Consider the following 21,481-nt stretch of genomic DNA (forward strand, 5'->3'; position numbering starts at 1 on the left):
ACATTAAATGTGTCGATCACTGGACAGTGGAGAGGAGTAGGTGCATGTGGTTTAAGAGAGGACAATATTCATTTCCAAAACTACCAAATCACATCCAAAACCCAAACAGAATCCATCATGTAAAGAACTCAAGTTACCAACTTGGCTGCAGAAAACTTCATAAATTGTTCTAATTTTGTGATCTGAGTCACTTTGTCATGGTTAAGCTAATACAGCTTTTTAAAGAAAGTTCATTTTTTTCTTTTTAGTTCCCATGAATAAGAATAAAATCTACAAGAGAAAAATCTCAGCTTTATGTTCTTTCTGTTCTTTGTCCTTTCATGCTAAGTGAAGTCTTGCCTCTTAATTAACACCCACACAGGGAGGCTGGGCGGCTTTCTAATCCTCATGAAGCGGCAGAGAATCTCTTCAGAGGAGCAGGTGGTTGTTGCATGCTGCCTATTATATGGAGGCAGTCTGTCAGGGTGATTCATATGGATTCATATGGAATCATCTGACCATTTATCTCACTAATGAAAAGTTGTGGGTAGTTGAAGTGGAGGTAGATCCCAGTGAACAAAGGAATTTCAGACACAGAATTACCCTTTACTGAGTATTTGTCATGATCACACCTGCATTTCTAAACAAGTTTTCTTAATGTTCTCTTGCATTTTTTGCTTATATACATTGAAAAATTAGCTTTACAGGTCAACTACAACAAGTCCTCTCTGACAGAACTGAGCACGTTATCAAGCAGGATGTAACATTACATTACATAACAATTAAAAATTTTACTAAAATTTCCCATCATTAAAGGTCCACATCTAAAGCTACAGTCCTACAAAAATTGAAAGTTATCCCCTTTTTGCTTTTCAACTTGTCTTTACTGGCAACAATTTTAAAAAAAGATCCTTTCAGGTCAAAGCGAAAACAGATTTCTCCAAAGTAATGTCAATTCATTAAAAATATAAAATGAAAATTAAGTGATTGCCTAAGTATTCTCCCCCTTTAAAGAGACTTAATTCAATACAGCTGTATCAGATCGGTGCTTGAAGTCACACAGTTAATGAAATGGAGATGATCTGAGTGCAGTGGATGCGTCTCAGTGATTGTAGTAAAGAGATTCCTGTATCTGGAAGGTGCAGTCACTGGTGAATCAGTACTTCTGGATGTAACTACACCATGAAGACTAAATTACAAGAACATTTCCTAGTCACTAATTATCCCTTTGGAGTAGAGCTAAAAATGGAAGGATGTGTAAATCTACGCAGAGCAGGCTGTCTTAAAAAACTGAATGACTGTGCAGCAAATAGGCTAGTGAGGGAGGCCACCAAGACACCTATGACTCCTCTGGAGGAGCTTCTGTTCTTCACCAGACAAAACTTTACGGGAGATTGGCACAGACAAAGCTACTTTTGAAAAAAAAAAAAACTCCCAATAAATCTTGACTAAAGTTTACCAGAAGGCATGTGAAAGACTCTGAAGTCAACTAGAAGAAGATTCTTTGTTCTGATGAGACCAAAATTTCACTTGTTAACCATCAGAATAGACGATATTTAATAAGTGACTAGACCACCTGAAAGTGTTCTGCACCATAGATTGATTTACATAAGAGGTAGTAAGGAACCGCAGATGAAACATCAATATGTTTTTATTCTTCTCATAAATAGGAATAATTAGAAAACAGGTGCAAAGTAGCCTTTACACTTTATTTCATTAAGTATGCCCACACTTTTCTGTCGATAAAAAACAGGATTAAAAAAACATTTTACTAATGCACACTCCCCTGAGAGACACTTCTTTATAAATCACCTGCACTTTGGTTCACACATTAATTAACTATTGCATTTTCTCTTTAAGGTTAATTGATTATTCTAAATTGCCCGTAGGTGTGAATGTGTGAGTGCTTGTTTGTCTATATATGTAGCTCTGCGACAGACTGGCGACCTGTCCAGGGTGTCCCCTGCCTTCGCCCGAGTCAGCTGGGATAGGCTCCAGCCCCCCCCGCGACCCTAGTGAGGAATAAGCGGTGTATAGATAATGGATGGATGGATGGATTTTCTCTTTAACAAACGCAAGAAGGGAGATCGAGGGCTAAAATTTCATATTTGCCGTTTCTAACCAGGTTGTACTTTGACTGGCTGTCAGTGTTTTCTATTGTTCATCAAGTCATCACTATACTTGTGGTGTAGACTGAACTATTTGAGTAAAATGATGTTTGAAATGGTATAATTATAGCAGGCATTGCAGTAATCAAGCTTGATGTAGATGGCAAATAGCTGTTTTGATGGTCTAGTGAAAGATTGTCCTATATTCTCTGGGCTCTACCTCTCAGGTGAGAATTTTTTTAATGTTTTTTTTTTGTTGCTGTTGTTGCTTTTTTCAGTTTTACATCACAAAATGTCAAACAAAGCAAAGTGTTTGAAACATATTACATTTCTAGGCCAAGCAACTCATCAATTAATCCCTAAATAAAATATCTGTTCATTCCACATCTAGAAAAAAAAGAAAAGCAAAATCCTTCAAAAAACAATGGATCAAATTAAAAACTGCAAAAATATTCAACTTTGGAAACAAAGTTTTTCATCTTACAACATATTCTGAGTTTAACCCACAGATGCATAAGTGGGTCAAAAATGACCCGGTGAGGTCGTTTTTCAACAATATCTAATGAAATGACAAGTTTTGCTCATTTCATTTTCAAGCTATTCCTCGGAAAGCATGTTTTTAGTATCATTCCATTTAAAATTTTAAGCTACCTTTTATACTTTTAAAGAAATTGTTCTATTTGTATTACTACCTGAAGCTTTTTATTATTATTTATTTCCTCTAGAAGGAGAAAACGATTATATCTGTGCATTGTGTGCAGCTCTTTTTCTTTTTCTTGCACTATTTCTTGTATTCGCTGCTGTAACATCGAAAACTTCCCCACTGCAGGATCAATAAAGGTTTAATCAATCAATCAATCAATCAATCAATCAATCAATCAATCAATCAATCAATCAATCAATCAATCTATCTATCTATCTATCTATCTATCTATCTATCTATCTATCTATCTATCTATCTATCTATCTATCTATCTATCTATCTATCTATCTATCTATCTATCTAGGAGGGACAGAGAGCAGCAACAGCTGGAGGAAGAGTGGAAAAATGTCAACAAAATGGATGCTGACATTCTTCTATTGCTGTTCTGTGTAATATTCTTCTTTTTCAATTATCAAAATGTTCAAAATCTGTTATGAAGTGGAAAATTAAACACATTTCAAACATGAAATCATTCTTGTGTGGACAGAAAAACAAAAAAACAAAACAATAACATCAATGATTATTCTTAACCAAAATGAAAAAAATGGCAGAAAAACACACTGATTCACATATGGGTCATTTTTCACCCACTTGTGGAGGAGTGTAGGGTCCAATCACTCGTGCATCTAAGGGTTAAATACGTAACAGCAGAATGATAACATGAACTACTTTTTATTTTTATACTTCTTGATAACAGTATCCTTCTGTCTGTCTGTCACCAGCTAGGCATCAAATTAAACTGTTTAATCCCTTCAGCCCCTTGTAAATCTGGGTTGTTTTTGTTTTAGCCCTGCATTTAAGTGTTTGCCCATCAGGTGCCGGCAGTGAGTAACGAAGCCGCCGCTCTGCAGCGCTGCATCTGCAGCGCTGCATCTGCACGGCAACATCAGTGCAGCAGAGCAGAGGAGCTGCTCCAGCTCCCTCAGGGCTTTGACGTCAACCCAGCAGATACGAGCCAGCGCTGCAGCTGTGCAAAAACACACGCCGACACACACTCGCACAGCCGCACATTCACACACACACGGCCTCGCAACACATGTTGTCTCACGTAGGCTCTGCTCAGACTCAAACACTTGCAATTATGCGCACACGTGCAACGGACACATGGCAACACAGCTCGTGTTTCTCTCCCCTCTTGGGATGCACATGTATGTCCTGGCAGTTTTCTGTGGTTTCAGGTCATGTTTTCATGTGTTTCTGGACTACATTAAATCAGCATATGTGTGCACTTCTGCACACAGACTATATAAAAGCAAGCGTCCGGACATGTTTCTGTATATGGCGCCATCTCTGACCTTGGTGCTGTCAGCCTGACCCGTGAGTAAAGGCTTGTCCTCCGTGATGGCGATCTCCTGCATCTCTGTTGTCATGGTGTCACCTCCTGCACAGGTAAAAAACACACAATGAGTACATTGTATTTTTACTGTCATCCTTTGACAAACACTCACTGATGTGTCAAACACAAAGGCCCACACTGATTTATGCACACACACACACACACACACCCACAGCGATTAAATACTGTACATGGCTGCTATCCCCTGGGACGTTGTTTGGGCTGTGGGACCTTATGAGAGTTAATCAGTAATTAGTGACAGGAGAGACGAGCAGGAAAGGATTGTGGGGCGGAAGAAGAAAGAGCTAAAAGAGAAGAGGAGAGGTGGTTGATGGACGCATCTTCATTAAATATAAAAAGGATATTTTACACATTTTTAGCGAAATGAAACAGCGACAAAAGGAATAGATTATGAGAAATGGTGTGTTGACATGAGTAAGAGGAATGAAGGCAGGTGAAAAACTGCGACACAAGAAGAGACACAGTTATAAGAAATGACAGTCACCTGAGGGCAGGACTGACTGTGACAAACAAGCGCCTGATAAGGAAAAAAAAAGGCTTTGTATTACATTACTTTTATCTGTGGACGGTTAGTCGAGCATGCCACTTCATTCCAGACACCTTCACAGTTCTGCAGCCTCAGTGTGCTTTACTGTGTGTGTCCACCACAGCAGCTTGGGGCTAAATTCTGCGCCCAAGGGCGTCGCAGAGGTGACTGTTCAGAGAGGAAGAGCGCTTCATTTCCCCACACTGATCTCCCTACATGTCTGGGAATTCAAAGTGAAGCTTTGACAGTCGTGACGTTCCGTTCTCTGCGCTCTCAAGTGCTGCTTCACCCTTTAAGTTCCTTCAAAATGCCATGCAGATTGAAAGATTGTCATGATCAGTAAGTCATGTTGACTCGAGAATTGCTTGACTGTGTTATTTGTTTTGTTGCCCCACTTGACATTCACGTGCTACATCAGTGACATTTAATCGCCAGATAACCGCTAGTTTATCTGGTTTCACACAGCTGCCTCCGGACTTTGATGTGTAAAATGACTTCAGTGTACAGTGTTTGCCAGTTGTGCAAATATGGTTACATGAAAATTCCAAAACGGTTGAGGAGGCTGAAGTCGAACAGCGGCAGCAACACAGCCTCCACAGCTGCAGACACCACGGCAGATCATGGAGACTCCAGCCAAAATTAGCCTAGCTGCTTCAAGATTAGCGCCTGCTATCAACAGTTCACTCCCCTCGCCTGACTTGCCCTCACACCTTGGCCCACGACTTCAGCGAGTGCCAGACTTGGGCTGGGCCAGGATAAAAAACAACTTTACTTTAAATGGAGCCTGTTTATTAAGGTACACAGAAGAAATTTTACCCGGAGGTGCACAGAGGGTGACCAGGGTGAAGCCACTGCCCTGCAGGCAAGTTCATGGTCCGTCAACTTGAAACAGGCCACTGGGAGCGTGTAGCTTACATAAGGAGGGGACACAGGGTGGTGGGTGTTTTTAGAATGCAAAACCCCCCCATCAGCTGCTGCCTCCACCAGGGAAGGTCTGTGGTGCAGACGGGGGTGATGAGAGGCTCTGGTGGCCCCAGACTAGAATGCCTCAGGAGACCTGCTTGGCACCCAACAATGGTGGGTGAACAAGTTCCATTATCAAGGTACGGCAATCTGTCTAGGAGCCATGTGAGAGTTTTGGAGTTTGGTCTTGGAAATGAACTTCTAGATTTAATGTATTTAACCCTCATGCTGTCCTTGGGGTCATTCTGACTCCAAGCAAAATCTTTTGCCGTCGTATATTTAAATAAAAAAAAAAAAAAAAAAAAAAAAAAAGGCGGGGGGCAGTAGTGGCACAATGGTTAAGTTTCTGGGCTACTGATCAGAAGGTCAGAGGTTCAAACCCCGATGCGGCCACTGTCGGGCCCTTGAGCAAGGCCCTTAACCCTTCCCTCTCCAGGGGCGCTGTACTATGGCTGACCCTGACTGCGATATGTGAAAAACAACATTTGACAGTGCTGTAAATGTATTTGCGACAAATAAAGGCTTAAATTTAAAATTTACTTTATGTAACAAAGCCTGTTAGGCCCTAAATTCCAAAATGAGGGGAAAAATTTGTGGTAATGTGTTGGACTGAAGTAAGACTAAAGGTGTAATGCAGAATTGATTGACAGTTTTTACTATATGCTTTAAATAACAGTCAAACCAGGCGGGGTCATTTTGACAGCAGAGGACAAAAGGTGTATGGCAACTGGGAGGACATTACAAGGACATTAAGAATGCGTGAAGTAAAACTATCATGTATTCTAATGAATGTGCCCAACTCCTCTGTACAGATGTACAGAACGAAAAGGTGTTCAGTTTAAAAATGGTGGCTTAAAAACAAAGAATGGCAAGAGTATTCCTTCAAAACGACACCACAGTGTGCTATGTTTAGTAGAAATTTCAGGTTAAATTGCAATGCATCAACCTTTGTTGTTAACATGGTATATATATTTGTACATTATGACAGTTTGTTCCAGATAAACCACACAACAATTACTTTTGGTGTCTGAACTACAACAATCCCACCTCATCATTTTGTTCTGGAACTGGGTCTGCACTGAAAAAACAAGAACTCCAGTCAGCCAGGAGATATTCAAGCACTTTGAGTTTCTGTTTACAACTTTGTCCTACTTTACTTCCTCACTGCATTGTGGTGATCAGACTTTTTAACTACACATCAACCTGAATTATAAAAACAAACCAAAGGAAGCTGGAATACAAAGCAAACCTCAAGGCCTGTTGTGTGCAGGGCTGACTATGTCTGAATACACCAGTTTGTGTTTCTGCTCTCGAGTGCAAAGCTAGCTAGACCAATTGTTGCTTAGAAACAAAGAAAACGGTTGACATTGTATCATGTGAAGCAACTAAATGTCTGCACAGCAGGTGTGCATAAAAAGAACAGTTCTGTATGACTGCAATCCTTTATTTCTACTGGTTTGCCTGCATCCTCCTGCTCCACTGTGTAGTCATTTAGAACTATTTCTAAATGTTGCATTTGCTTCTTGCAGGACTGAATTTGTTTTTGTCCTGCTTTCAATGACTGCTTTTGTAGACTGTGAACAAAAAAAACCCCATCCGCTTTGAATGTGCATCAACAATGTATCCAATAAAAATCTCATGCTGGAAAATTACCCACACTGAGCTTCCCATTTGTCGCACAACAGCGCTTTTAGATTTGCTTTCAGAGTTCATCAAGCCTAAAAGGAAATATTACGCAGCAAGTGAGCACACTGAGGTTGTTATTGTGTCCGTCTGAGAGCATCACGATTAGTCTGACATTTAAACCTGAAATATGGGACCTTTTGACATCGCTCTCATCAACCGATGACTGGATTCTATCTGCAGATTTGGCATTACATCAGAGGGGGGTCGAGGCGCGTTGCCGTGTGTGTTGTGTGTGTTGTTTGTTGGTGCTCGTGTGTGTGCATGTGTGCACTCATCAGAAAATGAACTACAGCCTCGGGGGAGTTGTGTCTCTCTGGGTCTCAAACGGAAATGATTAGTCACCAAAGGACCCCAGCACACACATGCACTCCTCCCATTGTTCACCATCCATCCTCCTGCCGTCCCATTACATTCATCTGGTTATTAGCCTCGCAGATATTGCATTTGTCTTCTTTTTTTAGACCCCTGCCAGTGTCTGTATGTCTCTTTTATTTCACTTAATGTCAGATTCAATCCTCCGCCAACTACCTTCATTTATATTTTCAGTAATACAGCCACTGTAAATACTCAGATTTGTCATTTTCATCTTTCCGAACAAATAAAAAGTCAACGCTACGCTGTTAGTCCTGAATACTAAAATCGAAACGTAGCAGTGTGGGCTAAAAAAAAACAAACAAAAAAATGAGCAAAAAGTTAATCATCTAATGGAAATCCTGCAGATGGATTGCAGGTGACTGATCTCTGAGCCAAGACAGACACAATCAGTCTATAAAACTCTCTCCAAATCCATTTTAGTGCTGTAACTACCGATCGGTTTCATTATCAATTAATCCATTGAATGGAGCCGGGCTGCAGCTCAGGGAGGTCAGTTCTTGGTCACGTGCTCAATATGCTGTCCAATCGTGTATGTCCACTTTCTATATGTGACACTATCATATATAGGAGGCCCATCTGTGCGTTTGGCACTAATCAGGTCTGCATATAGAAATGCCAAGTTCTGCCTCCTTGCTGCACCATCACTGCCAGCTTGAAAATTGTCATATCGGAAATGGAATGCACAGTTTCTTAAAGCCCGAAGTGATGGCTTCAGATTTTCTCTGACCAACGGACCAAAAGACAGTTTAGAATCATGAAAAACAAAGAAAAAGCAACAAATCATGAACATGTATGGAGCTGGAGTCTGTGAATGTGTTGAGCTAATTAATCATAAATCACTGCAAATTGATTTTCTGTCACTTGATCAATCCATTAAAAGACTACCGATTGACAGAGAAGGTATAATCAATCTAGACAAGAGCCCAAAATTTAGTAGCTCCAACTTCTTTGTCCTAATTTGACAAAAGCCGAATATGTCAAGTGGACGCTGGACACTTGATTCTGACACTCTATAGCCCAAACAATTAATCAGTGAATCAAGGAAATGCATGTTCGATACATCAATGATGAAAACAACCTTTGTTTGTACTCATAATAGTCATTCCAAGTTAAAATTCAGTGCATTGTCGCATGAGAGTGTCTCAGTGCACAATGAAGACAAACAGCAACAAACAATTCAAGTGGCAAATTAAAGAAATACAAATTAAAATAGCTGGAGATAAAACAATAAAAGCAACAGACTGCATCGAGAGGATTAAAACAAATAGAGTTGTGGAGCCGAGCAGACAAATTAGACACTGCAGGACAAAGAAAGCGTGTCAGGGTTTCGAGAGTTGTTCCAATTAGAGAGGTAAGACTGTGTGTTCACAGGAAAGAACTACAGGAGAGAATCAATCTGTTCAGTAAGAGTAAGCAGGAGACTGCTGCTGTATTTTACATGTGCTAATCCATGTAGTGGTCAACTCCAGCCTGTTTCTAGTGATTATATAAACATCTGAAATACTTCCGGATCTTGGACGAAGCTAACGTTGACAATCACATCTAGAAATGGCAGCAAAATGAGACAAACACAGCAGCCCGTGCACCCCTCCCCATCTCCTCCATGTCTAAAGGCTTCATCAAGCCTGTTTCTGGACTGTGCCTTCAGCATCCAGCACATTAACACAACGCATGATGTAAGCACACTACACTGTAAAAACAAAATCTGTTAAAAAAAAGACAGAAATATGTCAGGAAAATACAACAAAAAATGGTGGAAGAGTAAAGTAAAGTGTAAAGTAGCTGAATTTAACAGCAAATATCAGTAAAATAATTATATTTTTAGCTGAGGAAAATTAAAAACGTAAAGACATTAAATACAGTTTTGGCATTTCTCTTTCTTTCAAGTCAACGTATAATAAATAAATTTTAAAAAAATCTTGCTTTTGCTAGCTAGCTATTACCTGTAATTTAATAAAAAAGGAAAACAAATCAGTAATAATTTAGAAATTATTCATACTTAATTATTATTAAATTTTATTTCAAATAATAATATTCTTGGAAAATATTTGTAAATAATATTTTTCCTGATTTAAAAACACTTAAATATACCATCATTTTACAGCCAAACATTAAAGAACGAATTACAATTTTCGAAAGTACAGATCTTTGATGAAGAAATTATTTACAATTTTTCTGTTTTTTTACAGTTAAATTAATTTTGAAAAATTCCGTCATTTCCGTACTTATCATTTGGTATGTAACAAAACAAGGAAAATGCCATAATAATACCAAAAGACAGGTGTGAGCTGAAAAATGGTTGGCAAACTAGGAATTAAACCTATTGTTCTCTGCTGTCTGTCTCCTTTCCTGTTCTTTCACCTTCACCTCACCCCAACTGGTCGAGGCAGATGCCCACTATCCCCAAGCCTGCTTCTGCTGGAAGCTTCTTCCTGTAAAAATGCTTTTTTTTTTTTTTTCGACACTGTTGCCAAGTTTTGCTCAAAAAGAATCTCTGGATTTGCTGGGCTCCTCACTATAATATGATAATGTATGATCTTGACTTTACTACATCACGTTATTCCAATACTATCTTAAATTGTAAATAAAAGAGTACTATTTGAAAAACTCCTGGACACCCAATTAAGAGGTATTAAACAAATACATAAAGCAAATACACGAAACAACACTCCCTCATTTTTTTGTTTTCTAATACACAATGTAAATGTTAGGTAGTTAATCTCACAAATAAACAGTACATGAGTAGTAGGAGCTTCAGTATTCAAGCTCAGGAAATAAAAGCACATCTAGAGTTGGTAAGACTCCAGCCTCAAAGACTCTTGAGCAGGTAGCTCGTTGACATGCAGCCTTAATCCTGTCTGCTCTGGTTTCTGTTTTGTGTTCACCCACTCCTGTCACTGCAGACCAGCCACTCCCACCTGCCCTGAGAGGACTAGTGCACATGATCTATGAGCCCAAACACACAGATGCACGAAACAATGAAATACGACCAAGCCTTTGCAGCATGTACATTTCCCATTTCTCTATTTTAAGCCTCCGTTGTCCTCTCTGCTTCTGCTCATGACCCGGAAATCGATCTCAGCGCACCGTCTTGAGGGATTTCTCAATTCCTAAAAATGCAACTTGAGAAGGATTGCCGGAGGATGCACAGGTACATCCTCTGCTGGAGTCATTTCCACTCAACATCCGCCCATTCTTGTCAAATTATATGTAAACTGAATAACAGATGATGCAGCTGTGCGTCACGTCATATTTTATTGATACTGTTTAAAAGCAACTGCTCCGAAGCAAAGACGTCTCAGTTTGTTAAATACCTGCTGAATTGTGGTTCTTCCTTCTGTTCCTCCTACACTCGTATTTCAGGAAGAAGGTACAAAAATATGAGAAAAGGAGTCAAGGAAAGCTTTGCAAGGAGCCATTTTGGGATGTCGTAAATACATCCAGCCTTCTCCTAAGCCCCATCTAAATTTAGGTCTAATATTCGCACTACTTTTAGCTCCCTTTTGGTCTCCACCACCTGTTTTATCAGCTGTTGAATTTTCCAATAACATAACTGTCACTGTTTATGAGCCTACTGAGCTATGCACAGTGTGTATACTCTATTAAGAACAGTGGGTGTGAACCAAAACAGTAAAGTTATGGACCAAAAAAAACAAAATAATTAGCTTAAAGATGCTAAAACGCCAAATTTAACTGAAGGGTTGGGTGATAATTCTTTGTTTTTTTTCACTACCGGCTACTTCCGTGATATTATGTGCAGCTCTTTTCCCATTGTGAATACAAAAATGTTAACTAGCAGATTTAAGCAATGATTAATGAATAATTAAACCGCTGAACTAGAATGCTGCTATATGACCAAACCTCCATACAGTTAAAAAACACCACAAAGAGCCAAAAAGCTGCTTTTTCCAAGGCAGAGAATGAACTTTTCCGCAAAAAGAACATATAAAAAACATTTTTCATAACAAGTATGACATACATTTTTGCATTTGCTGCATATTCTTGATGATATTCGCTATGTTATATCAGCCCTTTTGACTTATTATTATTATTATAGCACTGTGGGAACGCTTAAAGATATTTAACTTGTGGCGATAAAAACCACTTTAGCTGATACTGATGAAAGATCTCATAGTGGTGAGAGGCAACTAAATTATGTGCTGCCGAAGCCTGCAGACAGACGAGGAGGCAGAAATGACCGTCACATGACCACACTGTGCATTAAGCAGCATCGATACGGGTCTCAAGTCTCTCCAGCATTGTATCTAATCTGCTCACATCCACACACGTCCACGTACAGTTTCCTGATGCTGCAATGCTTTAATCAGCCCAGCTCCCCTCCATCATCCATCTTTCTTTATCTCTGCCTCTCTGAGTCAGTGTGTTCTAGAGCGTGTAATAACCGCTAAACTGCACAGGAGGCACCGTCTGTCACCATGGAAAGACGAATACAATGATGAAGGGGAAAAAAGACAGATTTGAATGAGGAGCAAGAAGGGAGGGAGGCTGGAAACCAGGGAGGAGAACATGTTTGGTAGCCGAGAAACAAAAAAAAAGAAAGAAAGGAAAGCATGCTTGCTTCTCATTTGCTGTTTCCACATTTCAGCTGTCAGACAACAGTTGTTCAGTTCATCTGCTGCAACAAACAGGTTCTACGTCTCAGCTATCTGCCTGTGTCAGACAATTGCTGCAGCTAAATTAATCCAAACTGGTTGTATTTATGATCATACACAACGATGGCATTTCATTCCTATTAGCAGGCCACCTCCATGCAGCCTGTCACAATCTGTTTTTGTCAATCCTCCCTTCCCCCCGTTTTTCTCCTCATCTCGCTCTGTCACACTGACTCCATCTCTTTGTCCTTTGACGCAATGCAATGTCATCACACGGTAACTGTGGATTCAGGCTGCCAGCAGCCGCACTAAACTGTGCAGAAGCTGATCTGAGCTCCATAAGACCTGGAGCTGCCAGTCTGCTGATGCTTCTCTGAAAAGCTTTGGCAGCCTCAACACAGAAATGAGCATCGGACCAAATAATTTTTATTGTGTTTTCTGATTTTCTCACCACAGCTGTTACGTCTAATCTCCAAGTCTGTCTTCTCTGCAACTGATCTTTCAATTGCATGCATCCAATTAATTAAAATCAATCACTGAAGCTGACAAATTTCATTTATTTATCTCATATCTCAAGTACTTGATTAAAGTGGTTGGCAAAAAATAAGGTGTCGACTTTACGAGATAATGGCTGCTATTTCTAATGTGTAAAACACAACTTTAGTCAATATTTAAACCAGATTAGCATTGGCATCTGATTTATGGTATTAGCAGTTATCCAGAAATACATTTAAATCAATTTAAGCAAATTTTATGTGCTGAGATATTGTTGAAAGCTCCGGAAAAAAAAGTCAAGGTAGGACTTTGAGCAGATATATCGAGGAGGAGGAGAACTCTAGAAGTTTCTAGAAGTTTGTCCATTCTGTAAAACAGCATTTTTTCTTGAAACAGTAAAAAAAAAAAAAAAATTTAAAATCTGGCAGCAAGGATGCCAGAAAAAACGTGTTAAAAACTGTGAAATATTTTACCATTCAAAAACTGTAACAAAAAAAAAAAAAAAAAAAAAAAAAAAAAAAGAAAAAGTTGCAACTATTTGTAAAATAATGAGACTTTTAATGGAATTTAGATCCGGTAAATAATAATTTTGCAGTCACATTTTATAAAAGAAGTCATTATTATATGAGAAAATACAGATATTAATGTGAAGGTGTGGCCTAAAATTATATCCTTTTCCTGTGATTTTACTAGATGTTCAAAATTATAAAATGTCAATTTAAAAAAAATTTTTATTTTTTTGGTCCTTTTCATTTTCCATTCAAATAACAGTAAATATCTGTACAAAACAGTGATTGTTGCTGGTTTAAATACAGCAAAAATAATGTAATTCAACAGTCAAAAATTTATACAAATTATTAAATTAAATTAAATCAGTAAAACTATTGATTTTTAAAATGGGAATTATTTACATAATTAGCCTGGTTGTTTTTTGCCAACATGTATATTAATACTTTTTTCTATGATTTTATTAGTAATTATCTGTATTTTAACAAAAAAGGAAACTTCTGTATAACGCCAGTCAATTATTCAAAAAACAACAGTTTGTTGCAACAGCTGGTTTTACATCCATGAAAATATAAATATGAGTAAAATATTTCTACTACCATAATACATCCCTCCTACATCCAACCCACTGGTGCTTTAAGGTTCTTGGATCAAAATCTGGAATTCAAATTTGACTGAGATCCCTAATAATGGTGAGAAATACACACTAGAAGTTTGTTATCAGTAAAATTCCGACAAAATGTTGCCAAAATATGAACCACTGATACTTTTTATAGTTTGGCATTTACAAGGTCTAATAAAGGCAGCCTCGCCTCGTTTTCTCCAACCTCCTCAGCTTCCATATTAGTGCCAAACTAAGTGCCGCAATCGAATAAAAGCACTACAACCTCACAAAGTATTACAGACTGACTGGAGTCGCTCCTTCAGGCTGGATGCACCTGCTGCTGTGGCTGTTGAGCGCTGCTAAAACATACGCTTCACTATTCAGCTGCTGCAGCTAGAGGTACTGACTCACATTCACACTCACTCTGTGTTTAGATGCTGATCTGCCAAAAAGATACAGGAAAAAACGCTTTCTGAACAACACTTCAGCAATACTCAAAATCTTCTAGGTTTGTGTCTGTGAGGCAACACAACGCTCAAACTTCCTGCCAATAATTTGCAAGCAGTATTGGCAAATTTACAGCATAATATTTTCATTTTCTTCATATCTCCGCTGATCTGTTTTCTGTCAGTATCGTTTTCCTTCCCTGCTGCTTCAGATATGCGACCTGTGAAGCTGTCAGGAGGGATGGTCTGCAGAGGACTGCTCTGCAGCAATAACCGAAGCTGTTGTCTGGTTCAAGGTCAGGTTAAGTCTACTGTTACTTTCTATTCTAAGTTTGGATTAAACTGACTCTATTACACACAGCAGGTTATGAGCAAACCAAAAATGCCTCTCAAAAAGAGCTGTATGCTAATCTACAAGAGAAGTCCTTCTGATCTAAGATAATTTACCGCAATATATGGGTTCTAGATATACAGAGTTGTTTTGTTTTCTTTTACTTTCAACTTATTCTACTCTTTTTAGTGTAATTTTTTGTCAAACACTTGTCTGCACTGCTGTGCTGCAGTAAATGAGTGGAGACTTGAGGCTTCTTTGCGTACAGATGTGTGATAATTCACCCCAATTTAAGGGTTCCTGGATCCACAGAGGTGTTATCTTGTTTTTTTACTCATGCCTTATTCCACTCTTTTGAGAGTCATTTTTGGTCACACATCTGTCTGAGCTGCTGTAACTGAATGGAGACTAGAGGCTTCTCTGTGCACAGCCGCCAAGATAACGTCTACTGTAGGCTGCATGCAAAGCATTTAGAAAACACCAGTAAATTGTAGCGTCCATGAAAAAGCAGCGAGTGAGGCGGTTTGAGTGCAACTGTATTCATAATTTGCTTGCAAGTTCTTGAATACGCAGATGTTTTTTGTTTTATTTTTTAGCTTTCTTTCAAACATATCGAGTTGGTTAGCATAAAGGCTCTGCATGTGTAGAGCAAAATGAGCTTGGGAACAGGAGAGAAACACTAAAAATATACATTTAGATGCAAAGAAACCAAACACAATGTCATCTATAGGGCTGCAAAATTATCTGAATAATAATTACAGTCCTGCTTTTGGTTTCCCACACTAAAATGAGCATATTCACTATGATCATGACATCTGAAATGGTTCACTTATTGGAAAATTTAAGGAAACGTTTTGGCTTCAGTAACTCTGACATCAGAGCTATTCCTTTTTCACTGTTGGCCACACAGCTGTTTGAGTTGCTGCCTGCAATAACTGAGTGGAGACTAGAGGCTTCTGTGTGTACGGCTGCCTGGCTTGCTTCCACTGTAGCCTGTATGTTAGGCATTTAGGGTAAATCAGTAAATTATAGTGTCTGTCATGGTCCGAATTCAGGTGCAGAAGAAATTTTAAGTCATATTCTGCAGTCACATACTCAGCAGCCAGCAAAGTAATCAGGAGAAGCCATTTGTTCCACTTTTTTCTTGTACAGTAAAAAAAATTACTGTCATCGAGTGGAAAATTGCAAGAAAATCCTCAACTCAGACAGAAATAAAAGCACTTCAAATTACTCTGTTTTCCCTTAATCAGTCATCAGCCGCTAGATTGTTGTTTGCAGAGCTGATAGAACAAGTCGCTGTTGATCTGCCCTCTTCCTTTTCATTTTAATCTCTTCCTCTCACTCTTCCTCATCTCTCTCCGTCCATCTTTTGTCACGCTGCTGACTTTTCATTCGTCTGCCTCTCAGTTTCTGCCAGTCATCGCTCCTCGTTCTCCGAGTCATTGCCGGTCGTTGTCTCATTTCTGCCATCCTCTTTCTGTCTCACCCTCCGTCATTTTCGCCACCCGGCAGCAAGCGAAGAGGAGGAATGGGCAAACATTTCAGCGTGCCGGCTCTTTTATTTGGTCTCACTCGGCTGCCAGCAGTGTTTGCAGCTCTGAACAAAGAGGGGCAGCCAGACACTTGGAAACACACAACCCAGACACACAAACAGTGGTCTAAAGTAGGGCACTGAGCATTGAGGTCACCTATAATGAGAATGTAGGCTTAAGGCTGAAATGTTGAAAGGTTAAACCTGTGGCATTTGGAGGACAAGCGCGGCAGCTTCAACACGGGAAGGCGTTGCTGTCGAGGGTGTAAGAGGGGGAAGCGTAGTGAAATATTTGAGGTCAAACATGAACAGGTAAAGGCCTGAGTACTTAATTCCTTCTTGTCTTTTCAAACATCTTCAAAGTCCATGACATTTTAAAATAAAATAAAAAATTGAGGCTTCACGTTCTACAGATTGTGGATTGTAAATGTCTTATCTTGCGTCATAATGTGACCCAGCACGGCAAAACCAGTCTGAGTTCTTCTATGTATGTTGTTTTTGTGTCAAGATGACATAACTATGGTTTTACAAAATGCTATAGTCAAACTTAAGGATTTTAAGCATGTTACAGTTAAGTTATTAAGAGTTTGCTTTACACATCCTACTCACTTATCTTTAATATTGTCTTCCCAAGTCTTACCTAATTTCGATTTGAAATGTTTTAAAACTAGGGTCAATACTTGAGTTTTAAGACCCTCTTTTATCATTTGACCTTGCAGTAACTGAGTTTTTGGCAGCACAAGATGGTTTTAACCCACCACTTATGCACTGTAAATAATTTGCCGATATATTGGCTGATATACTGGTATTTATATCGAGATAAGCTGGTAAGTAAAAAGAAGGAAATGCATTACAACAATGAGGACGTAGTAATCTAAAGGAACTGTAAGTGGTGCTATCAAAAAGTTCCAGGACTTATCGTGATGTATCCAACATGTACTGGCAGTAACTGTACCACTATATACAGCTGGACAGGTGTTCTGTATGTCTTTTTGACCACTGGCAGCGGTGCATTTGCAGTTTCCCCAGTCGTAGTGCGTCATCACTTTTTTTTTTGGCCACAACACAAAACTATCAATCCCCAGCCGCTCTGCTTGCTAGATTTGTCTACCTGACTCTTTCCTCTTTGCCCAAAATGAAATAGAAGTTCAAGAGTTGCTGTTTTAACACAGTAGATTCATCATCACACATGGTACTTGGCATGTTTACTTAACAGGAATTCAAAGGAGCGTTACAAGTGTTGCAGGAGCACTAGGAGCAGTATACCACAGCGGCACAAGACTACTTCAAAGGGAATGGCAGCTAATTTCATTCAGAATTCAATGGAAACATTACAGTTTTTAACATATTGATCACGTAGATTATTTGCCTACGTTAAGAATATATGTTTAAAAGATAAACACTGTGAGTACCTACTGGCAAAAAATAAGTTTGTAGCTGTTACAACACTGATATGGTAAATCATATTTGGACTAATATATAGGATTGTTTTGTTGTTTGTTTTTCCTTTTCATTATTACTTGCCAATATGCTAATCACAAATTTTTCATTTAGAGCTAATTGTAACTCAAATATAAAGTGCAACAAAACAGTGAAGTGAAAAGTCAAAAATACCAAAACAATAAGCTGATGCTACAACACTAAAACGGGAGGAAATTGCGGAATTGGATAACTCTGATGATCTATTGTTAATTTGAAAATTTTTCTTTGTACAGTTTTAAAGTGTTGCACTATAGTAACAAAACATTTGGATGTGGTGGTCATTAGCGAAAACAGAGTACATCTACCTCTGATAGATGGTCAGAAGTTGCCCAAAAACCACAAACTGCAGTTTTCCTTTGTTACACTACAAAATAACAACACAGTTCAAAGTTAGGGCGTTTTTTGGGGGGTTTTGTTTTGTTTCTGTTTGTTGCAATTAAAAAATTAAAATCACTGGAGATTTTCCGATTCCACTTGACAATAATGAAATGTGCGGGCATGCAGACACAATTTTATCACCCTGCTGACACACACACACACACACACACACACACACACACACACACACATATATATGTATGTATGTACAAACCCAGTGAAGAGACCCAGGTGTTGAGGACATTAACACTCCTAGAACTGAATCTGTTCCTTGTCCTGAAATAAATCCTGTTAGTCTGCAGTACTTCACTGCTGTCACACCTGCTTCCACTATGGCAGCTTTATGTGTGCAGAGTGGACAGCGATGTGCAGCTCTGTCTGCTGGAGTCAAATTGTCTTCTTTCCAGTTCACCACAGTCGTATACAGATTGTAAACGCATGGAAAGATGCAACAGAAAGTCCTAGTTTTCACTGCATTTCTGCTAAAACACTACTGCACCTGTGCAATATAATACAGCCAGGAGATATTCGCTTAGCATAGCGACTAAAAACGACAACAAACAGCTAACCCAGAAAAAAACTGTATCGGTAAAGTGATGAAGGTCTAAGTGAGATGACTTTCCTGAGTGTTGTAGTCACCATAAACTGAAATTCCTTTGGATAAACTCATCTTCAAGGATGAATGTAAAGCAAAACATTAGAAGAATTTAGTGAATACTGCTCCTTTTTCTTATTATAGGGACTGCAATAACCTGATTTTTACATGCAAATCCTCATAAGACAGAGAACAGATCGACATGTATAAGTTAAGTCAAGATAAGATAGGATAAGAAATGTAGTTTCTGAAAAAGTAGAAAAGCAATAAGATAAAAGTACGAAACCGTTTTGAAATCAAATAAGGCTGCAAAAGAACAGTACAAAGTAATGTTGGCAATTCTACTGATGTAATAAGTAATATCACACAGGATTATGAAATATTGCACCTGAAAATGAGATGAAAATGAAATATCGGCCGTCAGGCTCTATGTGACTGCCAGAGGCTTCAATGAAAGAAAAAAAAAGTTTCTCTGAGTATGAACTTGTTAAAGCATCAGGAGAGAATTCAATCTGTGCTTTGATGCGAGAAACCGTCTGTGAGTGAGCAGCGTCTTATGAAACACATGGCAGCTCTCCTTCACGGCTGCTTGTGTACATTTCTAAACGCTCTCCTACAGTCAGGTTAACTGTTTGGGCTTTTCGCGGGGGGCCTGTTGCTAGGTCTGCCGGACAAAACACAGCGCGAGAAAAATGAGCGACATACGTCTGGAGAGAAAGGAAGGCACAACAGCAGCCACCATGGAGACCCAGAGAGGAGCCAAAGCTGCCCTCGTCTCGTCGCCGAGCCAAGGCCTTAGAAAATCCTGTTTTCTCTCTCTCCGTCTCTCAGCACATCACTTTGGCCTCTTGTCTCCTCAAATTCTCTGTCGTCCGTCGCTCAACAGCTCAGCTCGGTTCTTCTTTTCATTGTCAGGCCACCTTTTATTCTCTCCATCATGACCTCACCTCCACTCAGACATCCAGTCTCTCGAAGCAGGTGAATGAACACTCGACAAAGGTCATTCACTGCAAATGATCCATTAAGGCCTGAGAAAGATCACTGTGAAAGTACAGATATGAGATTGTGAGCTAAAGCCATTTTCCAACTACTTATATTACAGATTTATTGTATAAATTCCTGAAATTAAACTGAAATAAGTTTGATTTTTGCCATAAATGTAACTGTCAATGTATATTTCTGTAATTTATATATGAAAATTTCGAGGCAGTGTAAAATTGCTTAATACAAAGTTTGGTTTATCATTTTGGAAATGAATAGACTTCTTTAATTAAAACAGACCTTATTACATTTTTTTGGCTGGCTTTAAAATTCTCCTTTATATTGCTTCTGTTAAAATATTCCTTTTTTACACTTATTTATAAAAAAAATCCTGTATGCAATGTATCAACAGCCAAAAAAGACCTCAAGCGTTTTTTTTCTTCATCTGATAGCTACCTTAACTTCACATAGCATCAACAGTCACTTTAATACACTTATGTTAGCTTAAAGAAGGATTACGTGTTGTGAAATATCAAATTCAGCACAACTGAAACACTAAAATATTGTAAAGCACTTTTTCACCTGTGCTTGGATTTCATATTTCTTTCACTGGAACACAAAAAAGTAACAAAAAAGTCTGGTATTTTCAACTGTTTCAGCTCCTCTGCAATTCGGAGGTGGTGCTGAAGCATCTGACGAGGTGGGTGAAGCACCTACATGAATTTATATATGGGCTCATTCAATCTCAGAACTGCTAATTAGATTCAATATCTAAGTGGGTGCGGGCGCTAAATATACTTCAGTTTCAACAGCCACACACAGATAACAAATTTGAGTTTCTCCGCGATTCTGTGCATCAGTCTGTTTTAAAATTTGAAATCTTGGGCTAATGGATGGAGTGCTGAGGTTACTTTTTGCTAGTCATTTGCTTTTTCTACAATTAGGCCCATGACAGAGAGCCATCCATCAATTTGCAATATAGCTAAAACTTTCTGTATTGTGGAACAAACAAACAACTGAGTGTGTAGGAATAGTTAATGGCTCAGCCGGTGTTAAGATTCCAAGACCTAATGTCTAGTGGGGCTTCATCAAGTTTGTAAGTGGTAAACACTTAGCCTGGCTTGCTGTCTTACATTTCCTAATGGGAAATACAAACCTAATCACACAATGATTCCTCCTAAACGTTGAATGTAGCTCAGCCAGAGATGGCTTAAGCTGTAAATGGTACACCGGGTGCTGCAGTAGTCGAGCAGTTGGGGTTCATACCACATGGACACAAGTGGCCTGAGCAGCAAATTCCTGGTTGGAGACCAGTTGCAGACCATATGCTTCATGTCATTCCCCTGCTCTCTTTCATTACAGTCCCTTTGTCTTTCCACTGCCACTATGAAATGAAGGCATACAAACCCCAACTCAGATGGGAGCAATCTACCTGTTTCCAGCAGAAAACTATGGTCGCCAACCAGGAGGTTTGAGGCCACTGAGTTTGACTTCAAAAAAATTTTAAAACAAAAAATCTGCATCTAGCTTTTTAAATGGCATGATTTGTAAATTTTAGTTTTTTTTTTTTTAAATATATTTGATCACGTCATCTTTTACTTTAGCAATTATTAGAACAAGACAAGTAAAATTCTGTGAACTAATCAAAGCTAGTGAAATAAATAATTAGCAATAACGGTATTAATTTCTTTGTTAATTCAATGGCTAGCACAAACACAAACTTTCCAGATGTCCAGCACACTGAACAGGAGAGCAAATTGCTTGAACAAGCATGTGCTTTTTGCTTTGTGTCCTGTTCTGTCTATGAAATTCATGTTCTCT

The 21,481-nt window shown here is 38.9% G+C and overlaps 1 protein-coding gene across 1 annotated transcript in view; it reads right to left on the reverse strand.

Annotated features, from left to right (window-relative positions):
• The window catches only part of ndrg2 (NDRG family member 2), a 46,293-nt gene that overhangs the window by 12,599 nt on the left and 12,213 nt on the right, over positions 1-21,481 (reverse strand). Inside the window, exon 2 of the mRNA XM_023282493.3 lies at positions 4,086-4,171. Within this exon, the coding sequence (XP_023138261.1) occupies positions 4,086-4,160 (75 nt within the window). The 5' untranslated portion in view covers positions 4,161-4,171. The remainder of the gene's footprint in view (positions 1-4,085; positions 4,172-21,481) is intronic.

Source organism: Amphiprion ocellaris, chromosome 23 (assembly GCF_022539595.1).
Source record: "Amphiprion ocellaris isolate individual 3 ecotype Okinawa chromosome 23, ASM2253959v1, whole genome shotgun sequence".
Taxonomy (NCBI): Eukaryota; Metazoa; Chordata; class Actinopteri; family Pomacentridae; genus Amphiprion; species Amphiprion ocellaris.